At 33.9% G+C, this 21242-nt stretch overlaps 1 protein-coding gene across 2 annotated transcripts in view; it reads right to left on the bottom strand.

The window, feature by feature from the left end:
• LSAMP (limbic system associated membrane protein) overlaps window positions 1-21242 on the bottom strand; it is a 697625-nt gene that overhangs the window by 2028 nt on the left and 674355 nt on the right. The window contains exon 8 of one of the 2 annotated variants that reach the window (XM_049785794.1): window positions 5243-5275. The exons of the other annotated variant lie outside the window; for it this stretch is intronic. Coding sequence (XP_049641751.1) covers window positions 5243-5275 — 33 coding nt within the window. The remainder of the gene's footprint in view (window positions 1-5242; window positions 5276-21242) is intronic. 2 annotated transcript variants of the gene reach the window in all.

The following is a 21242-nucleotide window of genomic DNA, read 5'->3' as shown; positions in this document are numbered from 1 at the left end:
ATTGAACCAGCTCAACTGTGTGAAAGGTAAATGACCTATACGCTGTACTATTGCTTCAGCTCCCAAACAATTAAAATATTTTAATCAAAATGGTTTTGGCATTTGGACTGAAAATGTTCAGCAGGGCTTATTGGCGGCTCCCAGCTCTGTGCTACAAGGTGTGCACAGGATCAAACCCATGTCTCCTGTATATAAAGTATATACTTTGCCATGTGAAGTGTTTCTCTGAACTTTGGGTTAGTTTGGGTTAGTTTGGCAATGGACAAAAGATACACAACAATAAGGAATACCATTATCTTTGAAAAATAATTTTAATAGAAAAATGTTTTACCTAAATGGGATCTGACAACACTAAATATGTTACTTCATGTTAAACAATGTAAAGGTCCAAGTACTAGTAAAAAACATAGGGTGGCTTGCTTTGCACACAGCTCTCCTGAAATTCCAAATGCTGCTTGGAGCCCCACCAGAAACAATCCCTAATTACAGATCCAGGAATCAGAACTGAGTGCTACTGAGTATGCCTCCAAAACAAATAGAAACATGTAAAATAATAAATATACAACTGTTGAGAGATTCCTACATATTTTATTAAAATGAACATCTTCAGTATATTTAATTATAGAAAAAAAAGAGTTAAATGTTTTATTCAGTTCATTATTTATTTTTCTAAATGAGTAAGTAGTATTTAATAAAAGACATTTTATATCTTCAGGTCTCTGTCTTTCATGAGGAATTAATCAATGAGATAATTTTTGATTGGTATAAAAAAGCACCTGATTAGTAGTGTGTATTGTGTTTTGATGTGTTTCATTTCTGTACTGGGGATTGCACATATGAGTCTCAAACACATACAGTACAGGCTTGACTGATGAGCTACACTGCTAACACATAAAGCAGCTGCTCTGTAATTGTTGACCAGCCTTCAAAGTTCAGACCTTGTGTTCTTTGGTTTATTTTTGTTCCTATCCATGTACCACCTCTGGACTTTTTGACTTCTAAATACATTTTAAGAAATATTTTTAGGGCAACTTCTTAGAATTTCAAGTTCTCAGTTTTCCTATCATTTTAGTTCCTCCATCTAAAATAGATGGCATGAGCTCTAAGACACAATTATTGGGATTAGTCTGTCAGCAAAGCATCCAAAACAAAGGAATATGCCATAAAAATTGAGACTATATAGTTAATCAAAAATGATTTTTAATAGCCTAAAGATAGTCTAAAGCAAAAGGTCGTTAAAAAGACTAATTCATTCTATTTCTTTAATCTTATTTTTTCAGCTAGAATGGTTTTGATTAAAATATTTTGGAGATGAATAGTAATTGGTGACATTTTAAAAGTCCAGAACATTATTTACTAATGTATATTTACTTATAAACTACTATATACAAATGTAAATATATTTATATTCTAGGCATACTCATATATAAGTATATAATACACATATTGTCAGGTTTTCTATATACAAAACTGAGACTTATCCATTATCTTAAATGCCATTATATGTTCTATATAGTGAATTCCAATATGACACGGTAAGACCCTTTAACATTAATTTTTATAGAATTAACACTACCTATTTAAAATGCGTTTTGTGTTTGTTATGAGATCTTCATTTCTATCAATTATTATTTATTAAGTGCTCTCATAAGCTATTTGATGTACTTACATGACTTGCTCTTTTCATAATTGGTTTTGAGAGTAAATAAATAGGTTGAAAAATGAAAGAATAAATGGGTGATAGTTGAGGAATCATGACAAGTGTGTATGCAATTATAGATATATATATCACTGCATAGAAAACTACTTCAGTTAATGGCTATTTCAGGGAAGAATAATCAGCAAATCATTAATTATGTTTTAGTTCATAGTTATGAAATTTCTGCTTATTTGTGGAAATGCAAATGATAAATCTTATTTTTCATACCAGATGGCCAAACTCAGCAAGTGCTTTTACATACTGACAGATATAATGAAAGCAAGAGTCTGCAAACATAAATTAGCCTTAAGAATAGATGGGCAAATAGAATCACAATAAAAAATTGGCTACATATTTTTCATGTAACAGATAAAAAATCTTATCTTGGTATTTAACTATATACATACATATATATATGTGTGTGTTTAACTATATGTGTACATACTCTGAGATGTGTAACCAGTAAATATCAAAAAATGGCAGTAATTTTTATTTATTTATTTATTTATTTATTTTTGGTTTTTTTTGGACCACACTCGGTAGCACTAGAGTTATTCCTGGCTCCTGGGCACTTGGGAGACCAAAAGGGATGCTGTGAATAAAACCTGGGCTGGCCTCATGCATGGCAAACATCCTACAGGCTGTGCCATTGTACAGCACTAAGATCGCAGCTTTATTATTGTCAGTAATAATTTTTTAACTAGAGAAAGCAATAAAATACTTTAAAGCAAAAGTAATGATTTGTTGAATTTGCTCAGTTTTAATATTTGTCTTGAAGTGTAAAATTCGGCTGAAGCAATATAGGGCTTCTTGAGACCACAATCCTAGTTCACAATCCTAGTTAAAGTTGTCTTTTCCAGGATAAAATGACAAGTGAGATTCTGTAACAAGATGAAAGCTGGGCCACATTTTGCAATGAAAGTGCTAGTAAAGGGGACTTAAAATTAAAAACAAGAAGAACCTTCTAAAACTGAGAAACATAAAAAACAAATTGGAGGAAGTTTCTGCACTAGAAATCTGATGTTGGATCCCACGAACACAATGGTCTAAAATCTTAAAAAAAAAAAAAAGAAAAAAGAAATTACAAGGTGATTTTAATACCTGCTCAGAGATAAAAACATTGGAAACTTTATGATTCAAATCTTTCCAGATATTTTATTACTTTTTGTGAGTATTAGGGCTTCTTTCCCTAGATTTGAGATTACATTATTTAAAACAGTCAGTTATAAGATTATTATATAAAATTATTTATAACAGTCATTATTGATGGCTTCCGTGATCTATGGGCATTCCTTCCAGCCTCCACAGAATCAGAATCTATCTAAATTTTATTTCTGTATGTATTTGCCATATATGAAAATGACAGACATGCTTCAGACAGAATTCTTCAGACATTGATGGAAAACAAAAACATAAGCAATATATTAAACAATTGTTAGGCAAAAACAAAAAAAATTCTAAATCTCTCTTTGACATTATCTAGCTGTATAGACTAAAGTACGTTTACAAATATTGTTAATCACTATGTCTAAAAGGAAAAAATAAGAGAGAGAGGACATAGAGAGAATAGCAGAGAAGAGAGATACAGGAGAGAGAAAAAGAGAGAGAGGGAGAGATTAGGGACATAGGTCATAGGTGGTGGGAAATTTGTCATCATATGACTGAAACTCAATCATGAACAACTTTGTAACTGTATCTCACAGTAAGTCAACTAAATACTTTAGTTGTAAAAATTAGTCAATATTATGAAAAAAAGTAAATCAGAAGCCAATAAAATATAAAATAATAGTGAAATGTTAAAAAAAAAAGTACATTTATATCCTGGGAAACCATATTTAAATGATAAAACTGATAAGGTTGATTGTAGTGCCACCTGCTGTTCATTTTAGTTAGTTCAACTTTCTCTGAGGGAGCGAATAGATTTCATTAGCTTAGAGAGGGATAAATAAATACATAGGCTCATATGTTCATTTTTGAACAATGTCTTAGGATTAAATTTGGGCAACTGTTACATAACTCTATAGGTATTACTTTTTCTCTATATAGAGAGAAACTTGGGTAAAGCTTTTTGTTTTGTTTTGTTTTGTTTTTAGATCTCACCGGTGACTTCTGGGGTCACTCCTGAATATGTGCTCAGAAATCTCTCCTGGCTTGGGGGACCATATGGGATGCCGGTGATAGAACCCAGGTCTGTCCTCAGTGGGCTGTGTGCAAGACAAATGCCCTACCTGCGCTATTGCTTGGGCCCCCAAATTTCATATTTTTTTTACAGTAAGGTTGATATAATCTTTCCATCAACTCTCAAATATTTTGTTAAAAAATTCAGTTCAATTCTATAGAACTTTAGGTAATACAGAAATATATGTATGTGACATTTTTAAATAAGACAAGAATAAATCTTATATTCTATTTCCCCATCCACATCAAAGCCTGAAGTACCGTATTCTATTAACAATCCTCATTTAAAATTCCAATGTAATTGATATCAAGATACTAGAGAGAAAAGCAGATTTAAGAAGGACGGTGTTCCTTCTTTTGCCCAATAATTACACATATATACCTTTTTCCTCACTACATAATGTGAGGACTTGTGAAAACAGGCAGTAGTCAAGATACTGATTCTCTCCTGAGTACAAAATATTTACAATTTCTGTAGCTTCTGGTCTATTTATTTGATCTTAGTGCCATCAAAACAGGATTTTATTACTGAGAATGATATTGGTTGCCTCCTCCTCTTTGAGATCTGGAGAAGAAGACATCTTCATAAGAGACAATTGCCAGTCTAAGTGGGTGGCCACAGTAATTAAAGATTCTGGTGTTCAATTGTGCAGGTTTGTCTGTGGCTCTATCTTAGGATCAGACACTCTAAGGAGTTTCTATTGAACTATAAAAACCTCATAATTGGTTGTTGGTAGTTTTGGTGCATGTTATACATTTTAAACTTATAGTATGGTCTTGCTATAGAAAACTACTTAGTTTATATACCCCCATGCTTTAGGGAGGCATATAAGGCAGACAGCTGAACTGCCTGAGAAATCACAAAACTAATTTGGAAAGTCCAGGTGTACTGGGGCAAGATAAGCAAGATGAAGTTATATGAAGACCTGGAAGACTGCTGAGAATAAAATCTATCTATTCAAAGTCCATTCTAATGCATCTAGCAATGAATTTGCATGAAACAAACAATAGGAAATTATAAAATAGGCTCTGACATTGGATAACAAGCTTTTCTAAGAGTGCCATTACACAAAATTTAACCATGGACATCTAAGGTTCATGGAATAGGGAAAAACTGTTCTAGATATTTAAAAATGAGTAACTTTTGAAAGCATTGTTAGAGAATTGGGTTATATCAGTGCTTTTTTTTTTTTTTTTACAAAAAACAAAGTTTACAATTGAGAAAAAATAGTGGTTAAATGTGTTGTGGAATTATTATTACAAATCCTGAGACAAAATAAATAAATTCTCTACACCAATGACATTTTATTTTATCAACCACGCTTAATTTATTATACAGAAAGTAACGAGAAATTAGAAGCATACCTTTTTGCTTGAAGTGCACGGTGGTGCCAATTTCTAAAAAAGAAACATTTAGCAAAACAAAAACAGATAAAAAACCTCTTTACCAATTAAGGATAAGCACAAAGCTAGTTTGGTACTCTCCACTGAAAGGAGAATGAAAGAAAAGATGGATGGCAAAACTACTAAAAGGAAAGCAGACTAGGTAAAACGAAAAGTAAAGGATTTAGAAGAGATTGCGCTATTTCAACAAATGTGTAGTCAGGAGTAACAAAAATATAAAAGAAGAAATACAACTACAAACACTAGATATTATCTGTTGTGTGTGTGGACAAGTACAAGAACTCTAAATATGTAAAAGTACTCTTACAGCAATTTAGGGAGTCAAAGTATATGTCCGAATCCTATTCTATCATATTGTTTCCCCCACTATAACTTGCTTCTCAATCCAATTGACCTTGCTCTTCTAATACATTAAGTCTATTCTGACTTTGAAACTTCCACTTTGCTGCTTAATTTCATTGATCTATTGTCTACATCAGGGGTGGCGAACAGGATTTTTACCCTCACTCAAAATGGCAAAATGCAATATGTGTTTAATATATTATTGTTAAAATTATATACTTTTGTGTGTTTGTCTGTTTTGGCAGGTCACTGCGTGGTGTGGCTCTCTGACTCTCACAGTTTAAAATTTTGGCTCTTTGTGTCAAACTTGTTTGCCACCCCTGATGTAGACAATTACTGATGTAGTTCAATCACTTAGTTTACATTTCCACGGAAATACTACTAACTCAGGAAAGATTTCTCCCAGTGCCTGATCAAAAATGTGGTTCTCTATTACTTTGTTCTGTTTACCCATATTAACACCTAGCACTATATGGCATCATATTGTAAGCTTATTTATTTGTTCAGAGTTTTGTCTCATTTACTAGAATATATCCCATTGTGGACAGCAACAGTGTATTTTGTGAACCATTGCATCTCTAGTTTAGATTAGTATGGCATGTAATACATTCTCAAGAGTTATAATTGAATATAGAAATACATCTTTTTTTGGTTTGGTTTTTGGTTTTTGGTTTTTGGGCCACACCCGGCGGTGCTCAGGGGTTACTCCTGGCTATCTGCTCGAAACTAGCTCCTGGCAGGCACGGAGGACCATATGGGACAGCGGGGATTTGAACCAACCATCTTAGGTCCTAAGTCGGCTGTTTGCAAGGCAAACGCCGCTGTGCTATCTCTTCGGACATCTTAGTGTTTTTAAGTAAAAATATTTAGATCATTTTGTTTGTTTGTTTGTTTGTTTTGGGGTCACAGCCAGTAGGTTTTCAGGGCTCACACTTAGGAATTACTCCTTAGTGATTGTGGTGCTCTGGGGACCATATTAGAATCGGATTATCACACCTGGGTTGGCTACAAAGGAAGCAAACTTCCTACCTGCTGCGCCATCACTCTGGCCCCTGGAGAGTCTTTTAAATTAAACTCCATATCACTTCACTGTTCTGTTTGAAACCTGTACATACTTCGCTGTAATTTGCAAGATCAATACCAAAATCCTGAATGTGTTTTCCATATTTTGTTCTATCACTACTATCACTACCTCTATACTTTTCAATGTCTATCATTTATGTACTTAAATTTATGTACATAAATGTATCTTATATGTATCATTTATGCCCAATACCCATTACTTATTTTTTTTTCTTTTTGGTTTTTGGGCCACACTCAGTGACACTCAGGGGTTACTCCTGGCTATGTGCTCAGAAATTGCTCCTGGCTTGGTGGACCATATGGGACGCTGGGGGATAAAACCTCGGTCTGTCCTAGGTTAGTACTTGCAAAGCAAACATCCTACCATTTGTGCCACCACTCTGGCCCTGTCATTACTTTTATATATATATGTATATATATATATACATATATATATACATATATATATACATATATATATATATATACATATATATATACACTGATACCATGCTTCACCATGCTTTCTCTGCTGTATGGTCTAGGGTCCAAAGTTCAAGGTTCTGGATACTTCACTCATCATTCTTCATCCTTAGTTATCACTTACACATGGCCTACTTTCAGTTCTGCACTCAGAAATAATACCTGTTGGACTCATGAGACCACCTAGGGTCAAGGGGATCAAACCCATTTGGCTGTGTGCAAGGCAAACACACAGCCTGCTGCACTATTGCTTTAGCACTTTGTCCCTTAATTATAGCTGCTATTCTTCATAGCACCCATTTCTGCTTTAATTTTAAGTATGTTTGTTTAAGACTTTGATTACTGCTTGTTTTCATTAATACATATACTGTGAATTCCACGATTGTTCACTGTTACAGTCTGCTCAAAGCATGACTGACCTTTGAATGTACAATGGTTCATGATAGAAGGTGTAGAATCCCTAAAAGTGATAAAAAAGCATTCCTTTATATTATATTTTAAAAGATGACCATCCTTTAAATGATGGTCAATAATTGTAGAAGCATTTTGGGGGGGGTCACACCTGGCAGCACTCAGGGGTTACTCCTGTCTCTTTGCTCAGAAATTGCTCCTGGCAGGCTCAGGGGACCATTTGGGATGCCGGGATTCGAACCACCGTCCTTCTGCATGAAAGGCAAACTCCTTACCTCCAGGCTATCTCTCCGGCTCCTGCAGAAGCATTTGATAACTGATATAGCTTAATTATTTTCTGATTTAGCAAAAAAAGGCAAAATATTCAAAAATTGGTATACAAAGCTTTTGGGGTTCTGTACAATCTATTAATCCCTTATCTCATTGCTTTTTCTTTTGCCCAATCATAAGCAGTCATAGGATGAAGTGTTCAGAAAGATTATGTATATATATATACTGGCTTTAAGAATGTTAAAATGTCCTTCTGACTGAGGACTTGAAAGTATTTGGCTACAACTCTCCACTAGCAAAACGAGTCGCAGCAGGAGGTTCATAAGAGCAAGTTCTGTGTACAGATAAAGTCAGTGTCCCTATATTAAAAAGCAATATCCCTAAATTATCTCCTGAATAAAGGGTGTTCAGTGCAAACATTCTTTAGTGTCCCAATTCTGGAAACCATCCAGATATACTTTTAAAGATTTTCAAACCATATCAACTTTTCCTTCTGTAACTGAAGAACTAATACAATATTTGCAGATAATTAACACATGCAATGCACTACAAGTTCACAGAGAAAGATGAAGCCAACATTTTTCTCATCTCCCATTAGAGGACAGTAACTGTTGCACTTATACTCCAGAAGAGAATATAGTTTCTATATCAAGATATACAACACTCATTATTTGTGGGATATTTAAAAAAAGAAAGGTCATATGTTAATAATATCCAAAAGCAATAGAGATGAGGACCATTAAGGCCAGTCCGTCCATGGTAGGAAGTTTTCCACAAATAGCAAGAAAGTGCTGCTAGGGCAGAGAAGGGACTACTTCAATGATAGCTGGAAATGACCAATCAGGACAAGAACTTGGTATTGAAAAGAGATAAAGTGATATGCATGTTACCCCTTCAGTGACTTGATCACAAACAACAGTGTCTAAAAGCAAAAAATGAAGAGAGAGAGAGGCAGAGACTGAGAGAGAGAGAGAGAAAGAGAGAGAGAAAGAGAGAGAGAGGCAGAGACTGAGAGAAGGAGACAGAGACAGAGACAGAGGAAAAAATATTTGTCACAGAGGCAGGCAGTGGGAAGGGTGAAGCAGTGGTGGGGACATTGGTGGAAATGTGCACTGCTGAAGGGTGTTGTACGTTGTTTGATTTGAAACACAATCATGAACAACTTTGTAAAAGTGTATCTTGCAGTGATTCAGTTAAAGAATTTATTTAAAAAATATAAAAGATATACAGCACTGTACTCTATCAATTGACCCCATATCTGATCACTGACACTGCAGATGCATAAATCACTGCCATATGTTTTATATACCATACTAGTTATAATACCTTTTCTCTGAAATACATATACATATACATATATGTTGATGATACTTAAACAATAAATGACTTAACTTTTTGAAAAAGACATTGTAAAACTTTCATTATGAGCATATAATATTATATAAACATGGAGATTTGCAATGACGAATACATAAAATATAACATCATAATACAACATTAATGAAAAAAAGTAACTGAAGAAAGGAATTATAGAGAATATGTTCTTGAATGTGTGGAAATGAAGGCCTGTTGAGAGAAATCAGTTAGCCCAGATGAACAAGAAAAAGAGCTGAGACTGAAATTTAGGGCTTCCAATTTTCTAGAAATCTAACCATTATTGCACAATGTACATGTAATAATTTTACTGAAGAAAGCAGTGTTAGGGTTGTGAGTTGAGCAATACTTAAGTTATTCATTAATTACTGGGGAAAGTTGCCTCTGTGTTTGTATAAAACACAGGTCATGTCTTTAGTCAAGCCTCTGACATCAATCTTTAAAGTTTACAAGGATCTCTCGAGGTCACAATGTAATACTCTTTAACAAAAATGAACTAGATCTTTGAGGAGACCATTTTCACACAAAGAATTCTTGACTTTGTCTGGTTCATATTTAACCCACACACTTCATGGAAATAATTCCAAGAAATTCTTATGAAATCGGGGCAGACGAGCCCACCAACAGTTTTGTGTCAGTAGAAAAATGCCATTTAAACATTTTGCTTCACCTTTTTAATCTGTAAAGTGATGTTTAGTAACTAATGCTTGTATGAGTTTGTGTTATAAACTAGATAACATTGACCAAGAATTTTGCTAGATATATAATTTCTTAGTGTGTAAGAGTTGTGTCCCATTTGTGGTTTTAAAGCCTTTCTGAAAGAAACCATCAGTGAAATTTTTGTTAAAAAGGGGGACAAAAATATTTTAACAAATAAGTTATGCAATGCAATTATAATTAATAAAATGAAGTGCATTACTTAGAAAACAGAAATTTCTGTCATTAATAACTTCATTTGAAAAAGTGTACAAATTATAAAAAAAAAAGGAGGGGTGTGTGGATCACAACTGGCAGTTCGATGAGCTTATTCATAGCTCTGTACCCAGAGGTCACTCTTTGCATTTTTTGGGATTGAACTTTTCCTTTACATATGCAAGGTACAGTCTGAAACTATTCCATCTCCTGGGCTCCAAAGAGACATTTTTTTCTCTCTAATAATTCATTCAATTAAGAAAATATTTTCAATAGCCAAAGTAAGCATTGGAAAGATAGTATAGTGGGTAAGGTGCTTGCCTTGCATATATAATAGATTCAGGTTCTATTCCTGCACCATATATGATCCTATGAGCCCAGCCAGAAATGATCCTGGAGTGCAGATCCAGGAGTAAGCACTCAGCATTGTTGGGTGTGGCCCAAATCACATGTACATAGAGATTAAATATAGAGTTTAGTGATATATATTGAGATCTCAAACTAGTATATCAGTTAAATTTTAGGGAATTCTCTCTATTTCTATAATAAAAATGTATGTAATACTATTTATCTGAGTCTTATATTCCACATATACTTAAAAAAGGAATGAGGTGCTTAATATCTCCTTTTTTTTAAGAAAAAAAATAAAATATTTACTTTCTTTTGTTAGAAGAGAATATTTGTATTTCGAGGAACCAAATCCTCGAATTTTTTTGTTTTTATTTTCTAAAATTTTAAGCCTGGTTTTGAAAACTTGGTTGTATGCTGCCATCGTGTGGTCAAACTAAGACATATTTTCATGTGCTGTCTAAAATAACAGTCCCACTCATCTGTGAGATTTAAGAAAAATAAGACAGTATGGTAATAATACCCAGAAACAATAAAGATGAGTGTCAAAAGGACAAGCCCATAATATAAGGTTTATCACAAAAAAATGGTGAGCGCAGTTAGAGAAATAACTACACTAACAATTATCATGACAATGATAGTGAGAGAGAAATAGAAGACAGGCTTGAAGACAGGCGGGGTGTGGAGGAAGGAGTTGAGGGATGTTGGTGGCAGAAAAATTGAGCTGCTGAATGGGGGAATTTTATGACTAAAACCCACTACAAACATGTTTGTAACCATGGAGTTTAAATAAATATATTATTTTTAAAAATTATCTTTGTCCACCAGGTGGTAATAATGGGTCTTCCTAATAGTATAGACAAGAATTTTAAAGTTATTAACTACAAAAATAATATCATTTCTAGAGTAAAATCTATTTCATGATATTGAATAAAACTAACTTACTAGTGTTTCTGTAGTAATATCCTGGTTATATGTGTGAAAACATCCTGAAACCTACTTTATTTAATGCTTTTCAGGAAATAATCTGAGTACACGTTAACCTTCATTCAGCAATACATTTCACGGGTAAGCATGACAGTACAGGACCAAAGCATAAGGTAAAAAGTTGAATCTATTACAGAGGACAAAACATGTGTGTAAGCTAGTATAAGAAAGATTTAGTTCTGAGGCCGGAGTGGTGGTGCAAGCTGTCTTGCACACCCTAACCTAGGATGGACCTCGGTTTGATCCCCCAGCGTCCCATATGGTCCCCGAAGCCAGCAGCAATTTCTGAGTGCATAGCCAGGGGTAACCCCTGAGTGTCATTTCGTGTGGCCCCAAAACCAAAAATAAAATAAAATAAGATAAAATAAAATATTTAGTTTTTTGGAAGCATTATACTATGTTCCACTTCAAGTTTAACTTCTGAAGAGATGAGGAAAAATGGGAAATAATTTAACACTAGAAAATGCAAGTGACTTGAATTTTTTTTTGTTTTGTTTTTGTTTGTTTTTATTTTTTGGGCCACACCCATTTGACACTCAGGGGTTACTCCTGGCTATGCGCTCAGAAATCACTCCTGACTTGGGGGGACCATATAGGTCGCCGGGGGATCAAACCGCTGTCCGTCCTACACTAGCGCTTGCAAGACAGACACCTTACCTCTAGTGCCACCTCTCTGGCCCCGATTTGAAATTATTTTTAATGATAATTTTATGCTACTGTTTTTTGGGTGAGCTTGGTGGTGCTCTGGGTACCAGATGGGGTATAGGGATCAAAACTGGGTCAGCAGAGTGCAAGACAAGCACCCTATCTGATATACAAGATATCTGACTCAGCTGATTTTAATTTATTAAAACATATCTGTGTGGACTAACACCTTTGACTTTAGGCTTTCAAGCTCTTCACATTAAGCCATGTTATACAAGTTTGTGGCATCCAAAAGAGCTGACTCAATCGTTCTTTTTGGTCAAAATAGTGGCTTTCTTTTTCTCTATTGCAATCTCTTCTAGTCTTCAGGACAGAGGGAATATCCAATATGTTTGCTAAGTAAATGTGTGTACTTTGTGAATTAATGAAATTAAACAAGAAAAAGTGAGTGAATAACTCTTCTGAGTCCTAAAGAAATTCACTAGGTAATATTTTTAGGTAGTGCAAGGCTTACTTGTCTTTTTACCCTACACTTCCTTCATGCCAAGGTAGATTTATTGTTGGAAATTCACAGTTGAAGAGCCATGTGAAGTCAGAATTTCCCCTCATTGTCCCTAAATTCTGGCAGGTAAAAATTTATTTTAGAGATTATTTAAGTGCTTTTATTAAGAATATCTTTATCACCAATACAAATGCAAATCTTGAAAATAAAGAAAAAGCTTGTTATTGTTCAATAGGAACATTTATTCTTTCTCTGAGATCTCCTCTTAGTTTATGATTCTTTTTTTCTTTTTCCCTCTTGCTCCAGAAGTATCATGAAGGTAAGAAATGCTTCATTAGGAACTCTAGAGTTTTTTAGTTTGAGAGCTATTTTACTACTCTAAAATTTTTCCTTTGTATATTTATGACATCTTTTTGGCATTTTGCCATTTTTGAATTCTCTCAGGCTTCAGATAAACATATAAAACATCCATAAAGTGAAGATTCGATTTTCATGTCTTGCCTTGTATGCTTGACATCTTGCCTCTAATCCTTTGCTTATAAGCATTTATTCCCACCTGAATGTGAGATACAAAGTTTAGGATTTATAATGTTTGTATAGTTCTAACACAGAGTTTTTATTTGAACACAAATGTTTTTTTTAACCTACTGCTCTCATTTGCACGACGGAAACTTCTCTCTTATGTTCTATAAGATAGTTCTCTTTCCCTAAGGCAGATTTGGAAAAATGACATTTTAGAGGACTTCATGTAATAAATGACACTTTTAAGATGGATAAGGATGAGTAACAGCCTATGTTCAGGGCATGGATGGATCTAAATAAGCATTTTATTTTTCAGGAGGATAAGAAATGAGAAGATTAATTGTAGAGACAGAGAGAAAAAGTGAGAGAGAAATAGAGAAATAGACAGAGACTTGCAGACAGAGAAGTAGAGTCACAGAGATAGAGAAAAATAGACAGGGATAAAGAGAGATACATAGAGACAGAGGGGAACAAAAGAGATGAAAAGCAGAATATAAATTGTGAAGAAATTTAATAAAAGAAACTAAGGATATTGGGATCTGAGTCTCTTTCTCCCTCATGATATTCCAATAAATTCCAGTGGAATTTATTATTTTATGTACACTGACTTTTATTTTGCTAAGGTTTTGAAAAATAAAACCTTTATTATTATAGTGGTTTAAAAGAGGGACATTTTTATTAATTCAAATTTCAAAGCCACACTTTGAAAGTTATTAATTTCTTCTTGCAGGTTTTCAACTCTACTTGGAGGCTTTAGGGATTATTGGCTTCTACTTACAGTTATTATTATCTTTTGATTATAGAAAAAAGATGCTTGTGATTTCTATTTGGATTATTATTGCTTTTGATTTTCTCTCTAGTACTATATATATTGTATAAATCTCAATATTGAGTATTTTTAGAGTAATGCTCTCTGAGTAATCATTTTGTGTCTAAGTCAAGGACCAAAAATTGACAATAGAGATAAAGGTTTACATTTCAACCTTATAATTCTTCAACTTTTCTTAGTGAATTTAGGGGTGAACCATTTTCTTAACTACTGGGTGAACAAAACAACCAGGGAATCAAGACTTTTTATCCTATCATCAATATCTGAAAAAGGGATATGGCTTCCCTGAGCTAGGTTTGGGTCAAAAAGGAATCCTATACTTTGAAATACTTCTAAGAGATTTTTCTTCCCATAGACAACTGTGACCAGAAATGGATTTTAAACATTTGGTGATATTTCAAAGGGAATCATAGATATGAATGAATTCTAGGATTTTTGCTACCTGGACATATAATGTAGAATCCTGTTGCATGAATAAAATCAAGACAAAATGAACACTAATATGGTTTCTCAATATATAGTAAGAGTTGTCCTTATTCACATTAATTAGTGGGCTCTAAGTTAAATGTTTTAAATCAAAGTGAGTTAAAATACATTTATTGCATTTAAAATAAAATATCACTTCAAAGAGAAAAAAGTGAAATTCTAAAAGGGAAAACACTGCTTCACTAAGGCAGTGATGTGTATATTATCACATCTAAGTGCATGAACCTAATAAAGTGCATAAACCTAATAGAAGGACACAGAATAATCTAGAAGTAAGGTTTTACTTAAAACTCAGGAGCTAAGAGTATTCATGTAGCTCTGAAAGGAGCATCAGTCAGAACAAGAAGTCTGTTCCTATGACCTCACTCTGCACTGACCTGGAGTCATTTAGAGAAATATAACCAATCTTAGTATTTCAACTGGTAGATGTTTCAACCTGAATATTTCACAACGCTCTGAAAGCTCAAATTTTTGTAAAGATTTTCGTTTATACCATAGTCATGTATTAACTGTGAGGAGAGAAACATATATGCTCTTCTTTATAGTTTAATATATTTTCAAATTCTCCTATAATGAAAATACAAACTTTTATTATCAGAATAGAAAGCAGTTAGTGAAGGCAAATCTGTACAGACCCCAAATGATTTATATCTTAAAAAAAGAAAAGAAACACTCTTTATGCTTATTTAGCACAGGGCTGACAACATGACCAAGAGTGGGGGTTTCTCCATGCCACATACACCTTATGATTGGCTGGTTTTGCAGAGAAATAAAGACAATAAGTTAAGAGGCCTAATTTCTGCAAGCAACAGAGTCTTTCTTAAGAGCGTGAAATGGAAATGCCATAAAAATGTACAATACGAATTTAAGAGGGCTGTGGTGTGGTTGCCTTATAGAGCAAATATGCATGACCAGCCTTTAACTGCTGTGGGCTCTGCTCTGGGGCCTACAGGATTGTTAGAATGCAGTCTCACTAAGCTCTCTTCACATAAAGAGTTCGCTTCATTAAATCTCTCACACCAAGTCAGCTTTCTCAAATCCTCGAGGTTTCTTTTTCAGTTTGAGAGGCTTAATTTTTAATAATCAATGAATTAAATTGTTAGAATGCCCAAGGGGCTACATTTAATAATGGGGGTTCCCTGGGCCACTCTCCTTAAAAACTTGCATAAGATTTGAAATATTCCAGAAGCAAATGTATTTGAAGTAGCTATCAGTAAGGTATTCAGGTCATACATATAGTTTAAATCTTAAAGGGGACACAACTATGGCTGCCCATGTGCCTGAAACGGATTCATTGGTTCCAGTGGTACAATTGTGTATTAAAGATTTAATGAAATACTACTTCCCTGTCCCAAATATACTTATTTGTTAGTGCAAAATAGATCATATTTTCTTTGTTTAAAGAATATGCTTTATGTCATTTTTAAATATTTTTGTACCTTCATTTACTTGACTTGCTAAAAAATGAAAAATATAGTTTTGCTTAAGTTCCCTAGAGATTTTCATCCTTTCACATTTCTTTTTAACTTTCTAGTTCCCTCCTCTACATTGTGACTAGCATAACCACTGGTGAATACATTTAGATTTAACTTCTAAAGGATTTGAAATGGTCTTTAATCCATGTTATGTGTGTTTTCATTTCATTTAAAGACTATGAAACAAAGTAACTGACTTGTGAAAATTGAACTCAGACATAACATATGAACTTGCATGTTTTTCATGAAGTATCAAACTTTAGGAATTAGGAAGATGAGGAGTTAAATGTCGGTGAAGTGCTCTGAATTTTTGTGGACTTGAATATGGTGCTGACCATCACCAGGTAGCATTTTGAAAGAGATTTTGTTTCAATTTCCAGTGATTTCTTTGTTGGGAATGTTAGGTTCCATAAAAGCAAGTTCAGTTTGACAATATTTCTTACTGCTTCACCGACTACAAATAACATAATAACAAGGTTATGAAACAACTTTTAGAAAATACTGATAGTTTCTTACAACCGAACTATTTCTTCAATGAAAATTAAAACTTCCTGTGGAACCTTCTTATTGAGAAGTTGAATTTTTTTTCTCTATTAGCCTCACCAAATCACATTAAATAGTAGGCAATATTTTGTTTTGTTGTTTTGCTTTTGGGCCACACCCGGTGATGCTCAGGGTTTACTTCGGGCTATGCGCTCAGAAATTGCTCCTGGCTCCAGGGACCATATGGGATGCCAGGGGATCAAACCTCAGTCAGTCCTACAAGGCAGATGCTCAACTGCTTGTGCCACCACTCTGGCCCCAATAGTAGGCAATGTTTTGATATGTCTATACAACTAAGTCAACCAGTGCTCTTCCTTATTTACTTATTAGATCCTAAAAATGTAATAGGTGGAAATGTCAATAGTCTCTACTTTCACGGCACATTCCTTTTGTTTTTCTTTTAAAACATGTCAGATGCAAACAAATAGAAAGAAGATATGTGAAGATAGTTCATGTGAGTATAGTTTTTTTATTTCTTTACAAATATTTAGACTTCCTAATGAATCTCCATCAATTTAGCTCTTTTTTTCTTCTAGACTTCTGTATTAGAATGTTCTGCCACTCTGTAATAATCTCTACTTTCTGTCCTTACAGTTTTGCTTCGCCTGAAAAAACTTCTATGACTAATCCAGGTTAGTGAAATTTCTTCTATTCTGTACTTCCCAGATTACACCCAGATATTCTCTAAATTTAGCTGTTCCTTGTAATTGCTTGATTAATTATCTGCATTCAATTTGTAAATACATAAATAAATTTATTTATAATAAATAGTAAAAAATAAAATTGTCAATACATAGTTATGGTAAGTATCTGGCTCATACTCCACAGTGATTTCCAAGACCAAGCTCTTCCAAAACCAAGCTCACACGTAATACATAGAAAGTGTTCAATATTATGTTTGAGTGGTGCATAATATTGTTACTATGATGATAAAAAACCTGCACATTTTCAAATAATCGTCACTTGTGAGGTTTGCACTGCCAAGCAAGAATACAAGTTCTCTCTAGTGCTTCTAATGATTAGATATCATAAAGAAAAGAAAAGATCGATCTAAGTGAAACTCTACAAAGTAAAAGAAAGTGGAGAGTACTCATATAAACAGCAAAATAAGAAAACATGTTATTAATTCAGTGATGTAGGATAAGAGGGTTGATGTGAAGATCCACCTCCAAAGATTAAGATTATTTCATCTTTTTACCACTGTGCAAGCTGAGCAGTATTTTTTATTAATACACTTACCTGGATTCTGGATCTCTATGAAGGAAGATAGAACAAATCTCCCAAGTTATTCTTTAATTTCCGATTCAGAAAAGAACACTGTCTTCTGTGACCAATCCAGCATACTTTATTTATTTTTTTTTAAAAAAAAGGTGTATCTTTTCTCCAAACATCTCCTACTCCCAAATCATACAAAATTCAACATGTGTTATTGATAAAGCATTTTTGAGTGGCCAAGAAGTTTTCTGACATTGAACATGGCTGGGAATGCTCAGTGTTATATGAGCTAAAGAATTGGGAGTGATGTATGTAATGGACGCAATCAAGGCATTGTTTTCTTTCCCATTATTTTTAAATTTTGAAGCTAAAGACTACTGTGATCCTCCAAGCCATATTCTTAAAAATTCATAATTTGGATGGGGAAGTGAGCAGGAAACTATAGATAGTAGTGGAGGGAGGTTGACACGGTGGTGAGGCATGTGAATTTGTGTAGTGTGGCACAATGACATTGAATTCGTACAGCATTAATATTAATACTATTGCAAATCATGAATCTTAAATTTTTAAATAAAATAAATTTACTGTTCTGTAGTGCAAAACAGGAGTGGTAAAATCAGAATCTTTGTTGAGTATGAAGCAGACATAGTAGAATGTACTTATAGCTATGGTTAATTGTAAGGATGTTATGTTAGTGGAGATATCTAGGTGCTGAAATGTACATATGTGTTAGTGATGTGGGAAGCATATTCTTTTATTAACCAGCATATCCATGAGTCAAACAATGCAGTCAAATCTGGTGGTGCTTGACTCCCCAGGGTCCAATTAAGCAGCACAAAAAATTACTTGTAAGGTCTCTTCTCCTGCTGGTTTGTGGTGGATATAAGCTGACAATTCTCAGTAGAGTGCTAGTGAGTGGTCTGTCTACTGACATCATTCATCTGGGTGCATATGAACACCTTAAATTGGAATTCTAAACTCATTATGTCATGCTGTGCTCTTACTTGGCAGGTGTGTTTTTTACACAGCAGCATATAAAGATGTAAGAGAGGACCATTTAAGTTGATTTTTCCTCCCATGGAGTTGCTTGTTTAATTCTATACCTACAAATGGCTTGTGATGATGGAAGACCATTGTGAGGCTAAAGTGAATATTTAAAGATGCTATTATTAAGGTAAATTTGTACTTGTCTCTTCAGATATAGACCTCTCTTTCAGTGTCAGATAAGATAAGGCTTTGTGGCATTTGCATGGCCGGTTAACTCGTGTTCAGAAATGAATGCTATACTAATAAAATTGGGATTTTTTTGAGTTTTATCTGAAGGATGTCCACAAATGAAAAAACTATTTTTAATGTGATAGGGAATATGATGAAAGCTGTGGAGCATAAGAAAAACCAAGAAATACAAAGATCAGGAATAAGAACTTTAGGTGAGAAAAAGATTAACTACGGTCCATATTAAAATGAAAAATATTATATTTTCAAGGATAAAAATATATTAGTCAGGAGCTGAGAATGCATGGATGATTGAATTCTTTGAATATTTTTTCTTTTTCCTCCTTTTAGACTCTTTTTTTTCTTTAAGGACTCTTGATCCATACAATATCTCTGAGCCCCAAAGTTAAAAGAAGCAACTCTTAGGCTACGGTCAGAAATGTGCCTCCAGTGGTACCACTAACCTCTTGATAAAGAGCTCATTTAAACAAACATCAAGACAGAATCTACTGAGGTGGGGATATGAGATAGATGAGCATCTGCATTATTTGCCCACTAATGTCCTATTCTTTTCACATATTGGGGCAGGATGCCAATATTTTTCATGAAAATCAGATAGTGCTCTTTTTAGTGTTTTTCCTTTTTTAATAAAAAAAAGGCTGCCAGTTATTTTAATTTAATCCCCAAATGTAATTGTTACTATGAAACTATTTTTTAATAAAGCTCATAGAAAAGAACTATTTCTTTTTTGTTTGTTTGTTTTTTGTTTTGAGGCCACACCCAGCAGCATTCAGGGTTTAATCCTGCTTTGTGCTCAGAAGTTACTCCTGGCAAGCTTAGGGGACAATACGGGATGCAGGGGTTAGAACCGGGCTCAGCCACATGCAAGGCAAACGCTCTACCTGCTGTGCTATTGCTCTAGCACCCAAAGAAGTATTTCTATCAAATTAAAATGTAGTGGAAACTTGTATTTTAAAAAAGTCATTTATTTTTAAATCTCTGCTGGCTCTAGAAATCCAAATAGCACAGCGAAGTGATCACCAGAAAAATGTGCCTAGTTTCTAGACCAGACTTGGAAACTAGGAAAGATATTTTTTTACAAAGATACAAGCTAAAAATTTCTTCACCTTTATTTTAAGGCTGTAGAATTTTCAGCTATTAGCTTGAAGCTAAATGTAAATTTTGAGAGGTAACACTTCCAAGCCTGTTGCATTTAAATAATGGCACTGATAATGGTGAGAATATTTATTCTCTCTACCACATTTTAACTAGAAAAAACAAGAACTGTTCAGTAAATAGCAGAAAGAAGAATAGAGAGGAGGAAGGTGGAAGATCTAGTAAAAATGGGTCTAAATCTTTGTATTAAGCCTTAGCACAGGTGGGTTAAAATCACTGGATTGGTATGTGGAACAGTGATTCCAGTGAATTATTGGTACAATTATTTTACTTGGTTCCCAGATACTGTGGAAATGGGAGGAACTCAAATGATTACTTGTAGGAAAGGAGTCAAAGGAAAAGGACCAGAAATGAATATTCTGTTAACACTTTCTTTCCTTTTTTATTTTTGTTCTTGGCTTTGGTTTTGAATTTTAGATCATCACCAGTGGTGCTCAGTATTTATTTCTGATTTTGTACTCAAATTAGTCCTGGTGGTGGTTGGGGTATGATATGGGGTGTTGGGGATTTAGGCCTCTTAAAAGGCTAGTAATAAATTATTTTTACATTATGCAGCAAGACCCATGATTCTGTTATTAATTTCTGTTGTTCAGGTGGCTTAATTTAGTATCAATCAAAATAAGGCCTGTGTTTCTAGCCAGAGGAAAGAAGAGCTGTATTTATAAAAGAAAATCCTTCCTAAGACATGATTTATACCTTTAACAGATGAAAAAGGCAGGGTCTTTAGATGACTCTGGATTTGTCTGACAGGTGGTAATGTGTTTAACAGGATCCACTGAAAGTATGTGAGAGTAACATCACCAGAAATTAAAACTACAGCTCCTTTTAGATATAATATTATGATATATGTAAAAAAATGTATTCTTCCGTTGGTCTGAGAAAACTTCTGTATTTCAATATAATAGCAGTGTGCATTTTCCAGACATCACTGAATCTATAATACATTAAATGGTAATGAAGCCATGCTGAGCTTTTATCTAGCAAATATTTAGGCCATAGTATTAAAATATATTTCTAAATATCAGTACACTTAAAATGTTAAAATAATTGTGTATCTGAATATAATTATTTAAAATCCAATTGTTTTTTTTCCCTAGGAATTTGAAGCTCTCATTTATATATTATTAAAAACACCATTTTGAGCTTGTAGGCATGATAAATGTA

The sequence above is a fragment of the Suncus etruscus genome, chromosome 13 (assembly GCF_024139225.1).
Source record: "Suncus etruscus isolate mSunEtr1 chromosome 13, mSunEtr1.pri.cur, whole genome shotgun sequence".
Lineage (NCBI taxonomy): Eukaryota > Metazoa > Chordata > Mammalia > Eulipotyphla > Soricidae > Suncus > Suncus etruscus.
This window is presented reverse-complemented; position numbering and strand designations above follow the sequence as displayed.